At 39.0% G+C, this 17,256-nt stretch overlaps 1 protein-coding gene across 2 annotated transcripts in view; it reads left to right on the forward strand.

The window, feature by feature from the left end:
• Positions 1 to 17,256, forward strand: part of KLHL18 (kelch like family member 18) — a 118,967-nt gene that overhangs the window by 45,229 nt on the left and 56,482 nt on the right. For both annotated transcript variants that reach the window (XM_053713724.1, XM_053713725.1), the window contains exons 5-6: positions 3,162 to 3,322; positions 15,450 to 15,586. In XM_053713724.1, the coding sequence (XP_053569699.1) occupies positions 3,162 to 3,322; positions 15,450 to 15,586 (298 nt within the window). The remainder of the gene's footprint in view (positions 1 to 3,161; positions 3,323 to 15,449; positions 15,587 to 17,256) is intronic.

Here is a 17,256-nt window from a genome sequence, read left to right on the forward strand (position 1 = left end):
TCTGAGATCTCGTGGGTGGAAGGTGAACATGAAAGAGTTCTCTCTTCCCTCTTACAAGAGTTTCCTTTCTAGGGACTTGGTAGAAATGAAAATATTTCTGACGGAGGTCAGAAAATCAAAACTCTTAACCTCTTGCCGAGCTCTTCATTCCATTCCTCGGCCATCAGTGGCTCAGTGTATGGGGGTAATCTGACTCATGGTAGCGGCAATGGACATAGTTCCTTTTGCCCGCCTACACCTCAGACCACTGCAACTATGCATGCTCAAACAGTGGAATGGGGATTATGCAGATTTATCGCCTCAACTGCATCTGGACCAGGAGACCAGAGATTCTCTTCTCTGGTGGTTGTCTCAGGACCACCTGTCTCAGGGAATGTACTTCCGCAGGCCAGAGTGGCTCATTGTAATGACAGATGCCAGCCTGCTAGGCTGGGGTGCAGTCTGGAACTCCCTGAAAGCACAGGGCTTATGGTCTCGGGAGGAATCTCTTCTTCCGATAAACATTCTAGAACTGAGAGCGATATTCAATGCACCAAATTCATCAGGTTTCAGTCGGACAACATAACAACTGTAGCTTATATCAATCATCAAGGAGGAACAAGGAGTTCTCTAGCGATGATGGAGGTAACCAAAATAATCCGATAGGCAGAGGATCACTCTTGCCATCTCTCAGCAATCTACATCCCAGGAGTAGAGAACTGGGAGGCGGATTTCCTAAGTCGTCAGACTTTTCATCCGGGGGAGTGGGAACTCCATCCGGAGGTATTTGCTCAGCTGTTTCAGCTATGGGGCACACCAGATTTGGATCTGTTGGCGTCCCGTCAGAATGCCAAACTTCCTTGTTTACGGGTCCAGGTCCCGGGATCCCAAGGCGGTGCTGATAGATGCTCTAGCAGTGCCTTGGTCCTTCAATCTGGCCTATGTATTTCCACCGTTTCCTCTCCTCCCACGTCTGGTTGCCAGAATCAAGCAGGAGAGAGCTTCAGTGATTCTGATAGCACCTGCGTGACCACGCAGGACTTAGTATGCAGACCTAGTGGACATGTCCTTAGTTCCACCGTGGACTCTGCCAATGAGGCGGGACCTTCTAATCCAAGGTCCTTTCACAAATCCAAATCTAGTTTCTCTGCGTCTGACTGCTTGGAGATTGAACGCCTGATTCTATCAAAGTGTGGTTTCTCTGAGTCGGTCATTGATACCCTGATTCAGGCTAGAAAGCCTGTCACCAGGAAGATCTATCATAAGATTTGGCGCAAATATCTTTATTGGTGTGAATCCAAAGGTTACTCGTGGAGAAAGATTAGGATTCCTAGAATATTGTCTTTTCTCCAAGAAGGTTTGGAGAAGGGATTTTCAGCTAGTTCCCTAAAAGGGCAAATATCTGCTTTGTCTATTCTACTACACAAACGTCTGGCAGATGTCCCAGACGTTCAAGCATTTAGTCAGGCTTTGGTCAGAATTAAGCCTGTGTTTAAACCTGTTGCTCCGCCATGGAGTTTGAATTTAGTTCTTAAAGTTCTTCAAGGGGTTCCGTTTGAACCTATGCATTCCATAGATATTAAGCTTCTATCTTGGAAAGTTTTGTTTTTAGTAGCTATCTCTTCGGCTCGAAGATTTTCTTAACTATCTGCTTTACAGTGTGATTCCCCTTTATCTTATTTTCCATACAGATAAGGTGGTTTTTGGGTACCAAACCTGGGTTTCTTCCTAAGGTTGTTTCTAATAAGAATATCAATCAAGAGATTGTTGTTCCTTCACTGTGTCCTAATCCTCCTTCAAAGAAGGAACGTCTATTGCACAATCTTGATGTGGTTTGTGCTTTAAAGTTCTACTTACAAGCAACTAAAGATTTCCGTCAAACATCTTCATTGTTTGTTGTTTATTCTGGTAAACGGAGAGGTCAAAAGGCTACGGCTACCTCTCTTTCCTTTTGGCTGATAAGCATCATCCGTTTGGCCTATGAGACTGCTGGACAGCAGCCTCCTGAAATAATTACTGCTCATTCTTCTAGAGCTGTGGCTTCCACATGGGCTTTTAAAAATGAGGCTTCTGTTGAACAGATTTGTAATGCGGCGACTTGGTCTTCGCTTCATACTTTTTCCAAATTTGATAGTTTTGCTTCTTCGGAGGCTATTTTTGGGAGAAAGTTTTTGCAAGCAGTGGTGCCTTCCGTTTAAGGTCCCTGTCTTGTCCCTCCCTTCATCCGTGTCCTAAAGCTTTGGAATTGGTATCCCACAAGTAAGGATGAATCCGTGGACTCGATACATCTTACAAGAGAAAACATAATTTATGCTTACCTGATAAATTTATTTCTCTTGTGATGTACCGCCCTGTTTATTAAGACAGGCATATATATTTTTAAACTTTCAGTCACCACTGCACCCTATAGTTTTTACTTTTTCTTCCTAGCCTTCGGTCGAATGACTGGGGGGTGGAGCTAAGGGGGGAGCTATATAGACAGCTCTGCTGTGGGTGCTCTCTCTGCCACTTCCTGTAGAGGAGAATATCCCACAAGTAAGGATGAATCCGTGGACTCGATACATCAAAAGAGAAATAAATTTATCAGGTAAGCATAAATTATGTTTTTTACCTCTGTGATTACCTTGTATCTAAGCCTCTGCAAACTGCCCCCTTATTTGTTATTTTGACAGACTTGCATTTTAGCCAATCAATGCTATCTCATAAGTAACTTCACGGGCATGAGCACAATGTCATCTATTTAGCACACATAAACTAATGTCCTCTAGCTGTGAAAAACTGTCAAATGCATTCAGATAAGAGGCGGCCTATAAGGGCTTCGAGATTAGCATATGAGCCTACCTAGGTTTAGCTTTCAACTAAGAATACCAAGAGTACTAAACAATTTTAATGATAAAAGTAAACTGGAAAGTTGTTTAAATTACATGCCCTATCTGAATCATGAATGTTTTATTCTGACTAGACTGTCAATTTAAACATCATCTCTGTTCGTTTACCAGATGTTGCTACTAATAATATGTAGGAACATATTTGTGTATTTACTAATAGGACACTACTATATATCCTTGTTACTAATTTTATGATCCCTTGTCTCATATGGTTAAGCTGTAGGCTGCATTTTATTTGTAATTCTGTAAGGACAGGAATCTTTCCGACACTCCATGCCGGCTTCTTTCTTTCAGGTATTCGAGGCAGCTCTTGCGTGGGTGAGGTTTCAACGGGAGCAGCGAGAAGCTTTTTTACCAGAACTACTGTCAAAGATCCGCCTTCCTCTGTGCAAGCCGCAGTTTCTCACTGACCGCGTGCAACAAGATGACCTGGTTCGCTGCTGTCATAAATGCCGGTGCGTTTCTTCTCTTACTGATAAAGATGTTACAGTAATTACAGGTCTCATATTAAACCAACCTGTTGTATTATTTTAAGCAATTACTCCCAATTCTTTACTGGTCAAGATGTCATATGGTAGCTTATAGTTTGGCATATAATAAATGAATACTTAAATAATGCAATGCAGTTACAGGGACATTAAAGGGGTATGAAACCCAAATATTTTCTTTCATGATTTCGATAGAACATGCAACTTTCTAATTTACTCCTATTATCATTTTTTTCCCACTCTCTTGGTATCTTTATTTGAATAAGCAACAATGTAGGCTTAGGAGCCGGCCCATTTTTGGTTCAGCAAAATGGGGCAGCTCCTAAGCTTATATTACTGCTTTTTCAAATAAAGATACAGAGTGAACGAAGAAAAATTGATCTTAGGAGTAAATTAGAAAGTTGCTTTAACATCGTAAAGAGGGGGAAATTTATAAAACTTGAGAGGTTGGGTAGGGGAGGTCTTTGCAACACGTAAGAAGAAAGGAGTAGCAATATTAATGGAGAAAAATCTTAACTGTATTATTATCGATAAACTTATAGATAAAGAAGAAATTTGATTTTAAAAATAAAAATTGACGAAAAAATATACACAATTTGCAATGTATATGGTCCCAATAATTTTCCCCGTCTTTGGTTAGATATGCAAGCAAAAATAATGGAAATATCGGAGGGTATCCTTATTATGGGCGGAGACTTTAATATGGCTCCCCAAGTACCGTTAGATAGATTTAGACCTGATAAGAAGTCTTTGTTTAAAACAAGAAGAGATAAATTAGAAGAAAGGTTAGTCAGGAAAATATCTAGTTACCTAAAATATAAGGACATATGGAGAATGAAATACCCCGATGCAAGGGAATTTACTTGTCTATCTAAAGTACATAGATCCTACTCTAGGATTTTTTTTTTATATTAGAGAGACTACAGAATGAAAATCTATCTATAAAAATTAATAAAATTACGTTATCGGATCACGCTCCCATATCTTTAAAAATTGTACTCCCCAATATAAAAAATTCCTTTAGGAGATTTAGATTTCCTGTTTACTTAGTTAATAATTTTAAATTCAAAACGTTTCTTAAACATAAATGGGACAAGTATATAGAACTTAATAAAGAGTATTTAAGTAAACCAGAAACCCTATGGGAAGCAGCAAAATCGGTGTTGAGAGGTGAAATTATAGCATATGAGTATATAAGGAAAAAGCAAAAAAAGAGAGAGGAAGAAGTTCTAAGACACATAACTAATTCATTCAATAATTATATTAGTAAACCGTCGGAAGAAAACTGGGATAAGTATAATAAAGCCAGAAAGGACAGAGACACATTGTTGATACATAAGGCAACACAAACGGATCTAAAATTGAAAGCTAAATTCTACAGGTTTGAAAATAAATCAGGGAAACTATTGGCAAATATTATAAAAATTTAGAAGCAAGACAAATGAGATAAATTCTTTAAAACATAAAGTTAAACTAGTATCAAATACGGATGAAATTTTAAAAGTGTTTACTGATCATTTTCAAGAGCTATATTTACCCAGAAAAGGTAACAAGAATATAATGGAAGCATTTTGGTCTAAAATTGAGAACAGTAAGATAAATATAGAATCCTTTGATATGATAAATGCACCCGTTGAGGAGGAAATTGTTAAAGCCATTGGTAAACTGGCAGGTCATAAAACGCCAGGTCCTGATCTTCTCCCAAATGAGTTCTATAAATTATTGAGCACAGAGTTATCCCCTGTTTTGACAAAATTATTTAATTATTATTATACAGAAGAAAGTGAAATGTCTAAAAAATTTACAGTATCTTGGACAACTTATAATTGAAACAAAATAAAGACCCAGTCAAGATTCATACAGGCCTATATCATTACTAAACTCCGATTATAAGTTTTTGAAAACGTGTGGCTATAATGTTTGTCAACTCCCATTAAAAGAAGTCATACATGCTGACAAAACAGGTTTCATGAAGGGGAGAAATTTTGCTGCAAACATTAGAAAAGTGGCGCTAATCATGGATTATTATATAAATCTGGCTAAAATCAAAGTCGGAAGTAACAACTGTTGATAAGGCGATTATCTCGGTAGATGCCGAAAAAGCCTTTGATTCAATTTACTGGGACCATTTATTTTGTCTTTGGTTTCATGGGAAACTGCCTTGAACTGATAAAAAAGAGATATATAATGCCCCCTATACGCATATATTAGTAACTGGTATGTTATCTAGAAGAATTATTTTGGGAAGAGGAACAAAACAAAGTTGCCCCATGTCGCCTTTACTTTTTAATATTGCAATAGAATCACTGGCTATTATGATTAGGCAAAAAATTCAGGGTATTCTAGTTGGAGGCAGAGAAATTCAATTGGCACTTTATGCTGATGACTTGTTGTTTGTAAGAAATACAAAAGAAACTATTCCTAATATTCTTGAGATAATAAATGAATACGGCTCTTTTTCTGGGTATAAGGTTAACACATGAAAATCAGATATATTATGGATACATAGATGTAAAGAATCTTATACTAATAATCCTTTTAATAAAGTTACTTCTTCATTTAAATATTTGGGAATTCAAATTGCGGTAGATATAGACAAATGGTATGCCCTGAACGTTCCTCCAATTTTTAGTAACATAAAGGAAAATTTACGGAACTGGACTAAATTACCGCTTTCACTATCTGGCAGAGTAAATCTGTTTAAAATGATAGCCCTCCCAAAAATCTTATATATCACTCAAAATATACCTTCATTATTGAAAAAAAAAGAAAAAGATTTGACTTGCAGAAAGTAGTAACAAGTTTTTATGGGCTTCTAAAAAACCAAGGATAGCAAGTAAAAAATGAAGTCTAACTAAAGAATTTGGAGGCATGGGCCTTCCTAACTTGGAATTATATAACATAATTTATCTAGCTAAGATAGTTGTAGAAGGGGTTGGAGAGAGCTCTTACTACTCTGTAATTAATAAAACCTTTCTCCCTACATTCAATTGCACATGTTAAATATTGAAAATTACTTTCAGGAATAAAAAACATAAAAACTATTGCTTCACCTATTAGGGCCTGGCAGAAAATATGTCTGATGTTGGAAACTAAATTTGAGGTTTCAAAATATCTAACAATAGATGGTAATCCTGATTTCCCAGAAGATCTGAGTAATAAAATATAAAAAAAAATGGAAATAAAAAGGCCTTTCAGTGATAACTCAATGTATTTGTTCAGATCAAGCCCCTGTTAAGTCCTATTCATAGAGAATTTTATGTATACTTGAAAATTAGACACTATATCTACCCCTTGCTTAGAATTCATGGAAGAGAATGAAACTGGAACAATGGATAGGGCTGGTTAGAGTTGGTATCTATATGATATCTCCTTGGTATAAATTTATAGCTGCCTCAAAAGGAGAGGAAAACTTGATTTATCTTGCTAATAAATGGACTGGTACTATAGTAGATACAGACATTAATATTGATACAATTAAAAAGTCGATAATTGGGGTTGAGAAATACACTCTCCGCTACATGGAGAGAAGCACATTTAAAACTTATATATAAAATTTAGTACAGGTGGCCCTTGGTTTACAACGGTTCAATTTGCACCGTTTCAGAATAACAACCTTTTTTTTCAGTCATGTGAATGTTATTGAAAAGCATTGAGAAGCAGTGCATTGATTAAAATAGCCAGTAGGTGGAGCTGTCCGCTTGTGTTGCAGCAAAGCCAAGCAAGCTGAAATTAATCAGTTTAACCAGACCTGAGCTATCGAGCAGATTTCAAAGGTACAAAATCTTCCTGTCTATAAATCAGTCCAGATTGGAATGCATAGAAAGAACTGTTTGCAGAAAAATGCAAGTGAAGTCTGTGTTGTGCGATTATTTTATAAAGTTTATAATGCTGTTTAGCAAATGTTTTTGTTCATTTAACTTAGTTTAATTATATATTCTGTGTTGTGTGATTTATTTTATTAGGTTTATAATGCTGTTTATTTTTAAAGCTTTGAAATGAAGACTTTAAATGCTAATGTATTAGGTGTTACTTATGACAATTTTGAGAGGGGCCTGGAACCTAACTCCCTCACTTTCCATTGACTTACATTATAAACTGGGTTTCAGTTTACAATGGTTTCGATTTACAACCATTCCTTCTGGAACCTAACCCCGGCTTAAACTGAGGCCTACCTGTACTCCTGAAAAAGGCTTTTTATGGAAAAATAATCAATTCGATAAATGTTGTAAATGTCAACTAATAGCAGCAGACCTTGTGCACCTAATTTGGCAATGCCCAACGATCAATCAATTCTGGAGAAAAATAGGGCTCTGGTTGAATATACATTTAGAAAAAGAGATTAACTTCACTTTAGAACAGATATTATTTCTGGTAGATAAAGACAGATACAGCTCTGAGTGTAAGATGACAAATGTGGCAATTTTGTCTGCCAGAAATTTAATTATGAAACAGTGGAAAGAAAAACAGGAGCCTAAATTAACTGAGTGGTTGGATTTTATTAAAAACAGCTGATTATAGAGCAGTTTTTGATACACCTATGTATGAAGAAGTGCAAGTCCGAAAGTTCTTTCAAAAATGGTCTGCCTTTATTAAGGCCCAGTCAGAAAGAGAACAAAGTCAATTCATCTTCCCATTTAGGAATACGGATACAGTGCTTTTAGGACTTTGGTAGGGAGGAGCGTTTAATAAGGCTGAGGGGAGGGGTGAGAGAGGTGGTACCAATAAATATTAAGAAGTTCAAATGAACACTTTCCTTCTTTTTATTTATATATATATATATATATATATATATATATATATATATATATATATATAATAAGACCCTTTTTTTTGTCACAATTGTATAAATTGGTTATGCCTTTTGGGGTATACATGGGGGGGGGTTAGGGGTTAAAATGAAAATGAAGCACAAGTTAAAATTTATTTCTAGTTAGTGTTTATGTATGGAAACATTTGTAATTCTTTTTTGTTTGGTTATCTACCTGTCGTAGAGAATTATTTTGTTTCCATTCTTACTAAAAAATGAATTATGTCTGTAAATTTATTTTCTTTGCTTCAATAAAAAGAAATTTATATAAAAAAAATAGTTGCTTTAAATTGCATGCTCTATCTTAATCACGAAAGAAAAAAGTTGTGTTTCATATCCCTTTAACGCCTAAATATAATTCCCCATAAAATATTTCATTATGGATAATTGAAAATTATGCACTTTCATGGTTTATTTTGTTTACTTTTCTTGTAATTTAACTGTGAAATTTTGTGTTTTTGTCCTCTCCCCCAGAGAGCTAGCTGTGAGTTAGTGCACTGCTAAGCAATAACCGTCTACTAGACATGCAGATCCCGGTATTTGTGTGTAGCACTTTTACACTAATAAATCAGGTGATGAAAATAGCTGAATGCCACAGCCTGCTGCCATTTTCAGCATTAGTTATAGAAAATACAAATTTCCTCTCTAATACAGTGTTTCTCAATTCTAACCCTTGGTATAGTTACCCGAAAATTAAGTGCTATTCAAAGGAAATAACAACATTTTTGATCACCAATGGGAACAATTGTTTAACAAGTTTATTGTACTGTCATGCAGGTTGTAGAAAATGTCTGAGTTTAACGTCACTTTAAAAGGATCAAGAAAAATCTGCTTACAACCATGATTACATGAACTTTTCTTTCTTAAAGGGAAAAAAATGCTTTCCAGTCTTCAGGGCCCCCTAACAGGGGACATTTTCTGAAATTGATTGGGCGAGAGCAGGTTAATTACTATGGTTATGGATCAGCTGATTATTTCACCTGTACTCAAGTTTAATTATCCTGCCAATCTGGCTTGTTAAGAAGCCCTGAGAACTGGAATTGAAAACTGGGCCCTAGATGTATCACTTACTGTTAGAGCTTCCAAATTGCTTTGGAATGGGTCCTTTTGCACACCTCAATGTCTTTTCAAAACCGTGCCCTCCCCCAGGCTTAGAGAACGTGAAAGTGAGCAGAGCCTTTAGAAGCATGTGTAGTGTAATGAAATAGTTTTCAGTTAATAATTTATTTTGCATGATGTACCGAGTCCACAGATTCATCCTAACTTGTGGGATATTGTCCTTCCTGACAGGAAGTAGCAAAGAGAGCATCACAGCAGAGCTGTCTATATAGCTCCCCCCTTAACTACACCCCCCAGTCATTCTCTTTTTTGGCTCTAAGCAGGAAGAGTAAAGAGAAGAGGTGTTAAACTGTTTTATTTTGTCTTCAATCAAGTGTTTGTTATTTTTAAATGGTACCGGTGTTGTACTATTCACTCTCAGGCAGGACATAGATGAAGATTTCTGCCTGGAGGATGATGATCTTAGCATTTGTAACTAAGGTCCACTGCTGTTACCACTTGAGCTGAGGAGTACAGGAAAACTTCAGTGTAAGGAACGGTTCTTGCTATACAGCAATGAGGTATTTTCAGTCATATTTTCTGCAGAGACTGTGTTAACTCAGAAAGGCTGACAGTGTCCCCATTAGTGGAAGGGTAAGCAGTAATCCTAGTGTTATCAGAGGTTTTTACTAGCTTGCATAAAGGGTTAATTTTTTGTGGGCACTCAGTTTGTTATGTGAATTTGGGACAAACGTTTTTGTGTCTGGGAGTAACGTTTTCTGTTTAATGGGACATTTGCTTGAGGGTTCTTTGGGGTTGTTTATAACCCACATGGCTTTCAGGCAGGGTTTGTTAGTTTTGTGTAGGCCCCAGCAACATCGAGTGAGGTGGGCGGGGCCTACATTTACAAGCAGCAAGCAACTTCTCCTGAGGTCCTGATAGTCTTCTGAGGGACTAATTGAAGCTTTAACCCCATATTATCGTTCCGAAGGGCAGGTAGGGCCACAGCAGAGCTGTGGCAAGGTGCTTATAGGGGTTTTTAACCGGTTTTAGACAAATTTCAATCCGTTTTTTTCATTTGGGGGTTTATTGCTTATTAACATGTGGTGCAATACTCCTAAAGCTTAGTGGGTACACTGTTAAAATTTCAGAAAAATTGAAGCAGTTTTAACCTGTTTTGCAGTTTGTGTATGCCTTTTTTTCTCTTAAAGGCACAGTACCGTTTTTGCAAATTGTGTTTTTTTCATTAAATAAAGTGTTTTCCAAGCTTGCTTGCTTTATTACTAGTCTGTTAAACATGTCTGACACTGAGGAAACTCATTGTTCAATTTGTTTAGAAACCATTGTGGAACCCCCTCTTAGAATGTGTCCCACTTGTATTGATATGTCTATAAATTTCAAACAGCATATTTTGACTTATAAAAGTTTGGCATTAGATGATTCTCAGACAGAAGGAAATCAGGTTTTGCCATCTAGTTCTCCCCAAGTGTCACAACTAGTAACGCCCGCACAAGCGACGCCAAGTACTTCTAGTGCGTCTAATTCTTTCACCTTGCAAGATATGGCTTCAGTTATGAATACTACCCTCACAGAGGTTTTATCTAAGCTGCCTGGGTTGCAAGGGAAGCACAGTAGCTCTGGGTTAAGAACAAATGCTGAGCCTTCTGACGCTTTAGTAGCCATATCCGATATTCCCTCACAATGTTCTGAAGTAGGGATGAGGGATTTGCTGTCTGAGGGAGAGATTTCTAATTCAGGAAAGATGTTCTCTCAGACAGATTCAGATATGACGGCATTTCAATTTAAGCTAGAGCACCTCCGCTTATTGCTCAAGGAGGTTTTAGGTACTCTGGATGATTGTGACCCTATTGTAGTTCCAGAGAAATTGTGTAAAATGGACAAATATTTAGAGGTTCCTGTTTACACTGATGTGTTTCCGGTCCCTAAGAGGATTTCGGACATTGTTACTAAGGAGTGGGATAAACCAGGTATTCCGTTCTCTCCCCCTCCTGTTTTTAAGAAATTGGTTCCCATTTCTGACACCATAAAGGACTCATGGCAGATGGTCCCTAAGGTGGAGGGAGCTATTTCTACCCTGGCTAAGCGTACAACTATACCTATTGAAGACAGTTGTGCTTTCATTGATCCTATGGATAAAAAATTAGAGGGTCTCCTAAAGAAAATTTTTGTTCATCAAGGTTTTCTTCTTTAACCTATAGCATGCATTGTTCCTGTAACCACTGCAGCTGCCTTTTTGTTTTGAGGCTCTAGAAGAGGCTCTTCAGATGGAGACCCCACTAGATGATATTTTGGACAGAATTAAGGCTCTTAAGTTGGCTAATTCTTTTAATACAGACGCCGCTTTTCATCTTGCTAAATTAGCGGCTAAGAATTCAGGTTTTGCCATTTTAGTGCGTAGGGCGTTATGGCTTAAGTCCTGGTCAGCTGATGTGTCATCTAAATCTAAGCTTTTGTCTATCCCTTTCAAAGGTAAGACCATATTTGGGCCTGCATTGAAAGAGATCATTTTAGACATTACTGGAGGGAAGGGTCATACCCTCCCTCAGGATAAGTCAAATAAGACAAGGACCAAACAAAATAATTTTCGTTCCTTTCAAAACTTCAAGAGTGGTCCCTCTACCTCTTTACCTGCTGCAAAGCAAGAGGGGAACTTTGCTCAATCCAAGCCAACCTGGAGACCTAATCAGGCTTGGAACAAGGGTAAACAGGCCAAAAAGCCTGCTGCTGCCACTAAGTCAGCATGAAGGGGTAGCCCCCGATCCGGGACCAGATTTAGTAGGGGGCAGACTCTCTCTCTTTGCTCAGGCCTGGGCAAGAGACATTCAGGATTCCTGGGCAGTAGAAATTGTAACCCAGGGATACCTTCTAGATTTCAAGGATTCCCCTCCAAGGGGGAGGTTCCATCTTTCTCAATTGTCTGTAAACCCGACAAAAAGAGAGGAGTTCTTACGCTGTGTAGAACACCTTTTTACCATGGGAGTGATCTGCCCAGTTCCAAAAGCAGAGCAGGGGCAGGGGTTCTACTCCAATCTCTGTTTTATAGTTCCCAAAAAGGATCTCAAGATCCTAAACCAATTCCTAAGAGTTCCATCTTTCAAGATGGAGACCATTTGGACTATCTTACGATTGATCCAGGAGGGTCAATATATGACCACCGTGGACTTAAAGGATGCGTATCTGCACATTCCTATCCACAAAGATCATCACCAGTTCCTCGGGTTCGCCTTTCTGGACAAGCATTATCAGTTTGTGGCTCTTCCTTTCGGGTTGGCCACGGCGCCGCAAATCTTCACGAAGGTGCTAGGGTCCCTTCTGGCAGTTCTAAGGCCACGGGGCATAGCAGTGGCGCCTTATCTAGACGACATTCTAATTCAAGCGTCGTCCTTCCAACTAGCCAACTCTCACACGGACTTAGTGTTGGCCTTTCTAAGGTCTCACGGGTAGAAAGTGAACGTAAAAAAGAGTTCTCTTTTCCCCCCTCACAAGAGTTTCATTTCTAGGGACTCTGATAAACTCGGTGGACATGAAAATATATCTGACGGAGGTCAGGAAATCAAAGATTTTGTCCACCTGCCGAGCTCTTCATTCCATTCCTCGGCCGTCAGTGGCTCAGTGTATGGAGGTAATCGGACTAATGGTAGCGGCAATGGACATAGTTCCGCTTGCTCGCTTGCATCTCTGCAAGAGATGCTCAATCAGTGGAATGGGGATTATGTGGTTTTATCTCCTCAGATAAATCTGGATCAAGAGACCAGAGACTCTCTTCTTTGGTGGTTGTCACAGGATCATCTGTCCCAGGGAATGTGTTTCCGCAGGCCAGAATGGGTTATAGTGACGACAGACGCCAGTCTTCTGGGCTGGGGTGCAGTCTGGAATTCCCTGAAAGCTCAGGGTTTGTGGACTCGGGAGGAGGCTTTCCTACTGATAAATATTCTGGAATTAAGAGCGATATTCAATGCTCTCCAGGCATGGCCTCAGCTGGCTTCGGCCAGATTCATCAGCTTTCAGTCGGACAACATCACGACTGTGGCTTATATCAATCATCAGGGCGGAACAAAGAGTTCCTTAGCGATGATAGAGGTCTCAAGGATAATCCAATGGGCAGAGGCTCACTCTTGCCATCTGTCAGCGATCTATATCCCAGGTGTAGAGAACTGGGAGGCAGATTTTCTAAGTCGTCAGACTTTTCATCCGGGGGAGTGGGAACTCCATCCGGAGGTGTTTGCTCAGCTGGTTCGGCTATGGGGCACACCAGAGTTGCATCTGATGGCGTCTCGTCAGAACGCCAAACTTCCTCGTTATGGCTCCAGGTCAAGGGATCCTCAGGCTATACTGATAGATGCTCTAGCAGTACCCTGGTCGTTCAACCTGGCTTATGTGTTTCCACCTTTCCCTCTCCTTCCACGTCTGATTGCCAGAATCAAACAGGAGAGAGCAACAGTGATTTTGATAGCGCCTGCGTGGCCACGCAGGACTTGGTATGCAGACCTGGTGGACATGTCATCACTTCCACCATGGTCTCTGCCATTGAGACAGGACCTTCTGATTCAAGGTCCATTCAAGCATCCAAATTTTAATTTCTCTGCAACTGACTGCTTGGAGATTGAACGCTTGATTCTATCAAAGCGGGGTTTCTCTGAGTTAGTCATAAATACCTTGATTCAGGCTCGAAAGCCTGTTACCAGGAAAATTTATCATAAGATATGGCGTAAATATCTTTATTGGTGCGAATCCAAAGGCTTCTCCTGGAGTAAAATCAGGATTCCTAGGATTTTGTATTTTCTCCAAGAGGGATTGGAGAAAGGATTATCAGCTAGTTCCCTAAAGGGACAGATATCTGCTCTGTCTATTTTGTTGCACAAGCGTCTGGCAGATTTTCCAGACGTTTGGGCTTTTTGTCAGGCTTTAGTTAGAATTAAGCCTGTGTTTAAACCTATTGCTCCGCCATGGAGTCTAAATTTAGTTCTTAGAGTTCTTCCGTTTGAACCCATGTATTCCATAGATATTAAGCTTTTATCTTGGAAAGTTTTGTTCCTAGTTGCTGTCTCTTCAGCTCGAAGAGTTTCTGAACTATCTGCATTGCAATGTGACTTTCCTTATCTTGTGTTCCATGCTGATAAGGTGGTTTTGCGTACCAAGCCTGGGTTCCTACCTAAGGTTGTAACTAACAGGAATATCAATCAAGAAATTGTTGTTGCTTCTCTGTGTCCTAATCCTTCTTGTAAGAAGGAACGTCTGTTGCACAACTTGGACGTGGTTCGTGCTTTGAAATTTTATTTGCAGGCAACCAAAGATTTTCGTCAAACATCTTCTTTGTTTGTTATCTATTCTGGAAAGCGTAGGGGTCAAAAGGCTACGGCAACTTCTCTTTCCTTTTGCCTGAAAAGCATCATCCGTTTGGCTTATGAGACTGCTGGACAGCAGCCTCCTGAAAGGATTACAGCTCATTCTACTAGAGCGGTAGCTTCCACATGGGCTTTTAAAAATGATGCTTCTGTTGAACAGATTTGTAAGGCTGCGACTTGGTCGTCGCTTCATACCTTTTCAAAGTTTTATAAATTTGATACTTTTGCTTCTTCGGAGGCTATTTTTGGGAGAAAGGTTTTGCAAGCAGTGGTGCTTTCCGTTTAGGTTCCTGTCTTGTCCCTCCCTTCATCCGTAACCTAAAGCTTTGGTATTGGTATCCCACAAGTTAGGATGAATCCGTGGACTCAGTACATCATGTAAAAGAAAATAAAATTTATGCTTACCTGATAAATTTCTTTCTTTTGTCCACGGCCCGCCCTGTCTATTGAAGACAGATGGTATTTTTTTATGTAAACTTCAGTCACCTCTGCACCTTATAGTTTCTCCTTTTCTTCCTTGGCCTTCGGTCGAATGACTGGGGGGTGGAGTTAAGGGGGGAGCTATATAGACAGCTCTGCTGTGGTGCTCTCTTTGCTACTTCCTGTCAGGAAGGACAATATCCCACAAGTTAGGATGAATCCGTGGACTCGGTACATCGCTAAAGAAAGAAATTTATCAGGTAAGCATAAATTTTGTTTTTATGAAGATTAAACGTTTTATTAAATATGGAACACTTGGTTTCCTGTTATCATGTTCACAGTATGGTTTGTTTCGTTCACATAGTAATACACTATAGTATAAAATCCATCTGTATACTTTGCCCACAGTAAAACCTCATATATTTACATTAAAGGACTTTACTGTTTTTGCCTCCTTAAGGGATCTTGTGGATGAAGCAAAGGACTATCACTTAATGCCAGAACGTCGGCCGCACCTGCTTGCATTTAAAACCCGCCCACGCTGCTGCACATCTATAGCGGGGCTTATCTATGCAGTGGGAGGACTCAACTCTGCAGGTACCTTGCATTCTTGCTTCTTGGGATAAGTTATAAGGGGAGCAGCATTTTGTGTGAGTTTGGTTAAGAGTATCTTATCCTGCTATTTAGATCCTAGCCAGGTCCACTTCTAGGTGAACAGGTCCTTCTCAGGAACATCATGTATCTGATACATAGCTTCTGCAACCCCGAATGCCAGATATGTTCCCTCATTACCAAATACATGATTCATGCACTCTATATGCTAGGTATATATTTGCAACACTCTCTAGAAGCAAGTAGAAATATTCTTGCACCATACTTATGCCATATATACACCACAACAGACTAGCAGTATGAGCATTGCACCCCTTTACCATTTCCTGCTGCCTCAATGCCCATACAGTGGGCAGAGTTATAAAGGCAAACGAAAATAGATAAAAAGCAGGGCCTGGTTGCCATGCTGTCATAGCAGCCTGATCTATAAATTAACGGAAGCAGCTACAGAGGAGAATCGTGCTGGGCCTGGTTACCATTCCAACAATATTGACATAACAGCCAGGCTATTTGTGTACACAGGAAAATGGGAGAGCAGGGAGCACAATATGTAGGTGCTTATTAGGCAGTACTAGGTTTCAACTCAAATTTGCAATAGAGATCTAGGAGTTGTCCTTAACAGCCAATGAGTAGCCTGGCCCTAGGTATTCAGAAAGTATTTCCTGCTTGTATTCAGAAAGCATTTCCTGTAAACAACATTAACTCAGATTTTTATGTCAAACATATTTCAGTGTTATTAAAGGGACATTAAATTATGTTTATACATTTGGATCACATATCTCAGCAATTAAGTAAATATCCAGATCTCAGAGCAGTCCAGGTAACCATTCCTTGGGAGGCCTCTGTCGTGTGTGCGTCGTATCACAAAATCCCTTATGTGGTAGGTAATTAGGGACAGATAAAAATGAGTTCCTCTGTGTAGCATGTAGCAGTGTTAGACAAAAAGCAGCATACTTAAAGGGATATGAAACCACAAAATTTACTTTTGTGATTCACATAGAGGCGCTAGACCCAGGGGTACATCTGGTCTTGAAAAACACTCCTTTGGGACACTTTCCAATCTCACTCACAGAGATAAGGCACAAGGAAAAATCCACAATGGTGTAGTATGCCAGTAAAAGGAAACGCAAATAATACTGTACTCACAAGATAAGTTACGAGTGTTCAGCCAGTTTATTGTAGATTGAGTAAACAACTCCTTCATAAAGAGTATTTACTTTTTATTTCCCAACGCGTTTCAACGGTGTTACACCGTCTTTTTCAAGAGCTTGGAGTTTTATCACTTACTAATAAGATTCTTTGCTCCTCCAAGCTATTTTAACTTAACCGTATACATATTGAAAAATGGTTTACATAATACCGGAGTATCTGCCATTTGATGTGGGTCACTTTACATATCAAATAACTTTAAAAAGTAAACGGTAATAAAAAAGAAGCACAATTCTACTTTAAATTAAATATTATAATATATTACCTCTTTAATGATAAAATAATTAGCCACATCAAAGGGTTAAAGAAAATTTAAAATGTCTAATCACAATCCAGAAAAATTAGGCCATCTTGAATCGCTGTCATCTACACTGTAAATTCTCTATCAAGTATGAATTGAGGTTATGAAATAACATGATAAACATAATGACCAATCAGAATTAGAA

This window comes from Bombina bombina, chromosome 5 (assembly GCF_027579735.1).
Source record: "Bombina bombina isolate aBomBom1 chromosome 5, aBomBom1.pri, whole genome shotgun sequence".
NCBI classification, from domain to species: Eukaryota; Metazoa; Chordata; class Amphibia; order Anura; family Bombinatoridae; genus Bombina; species Bombina bombina.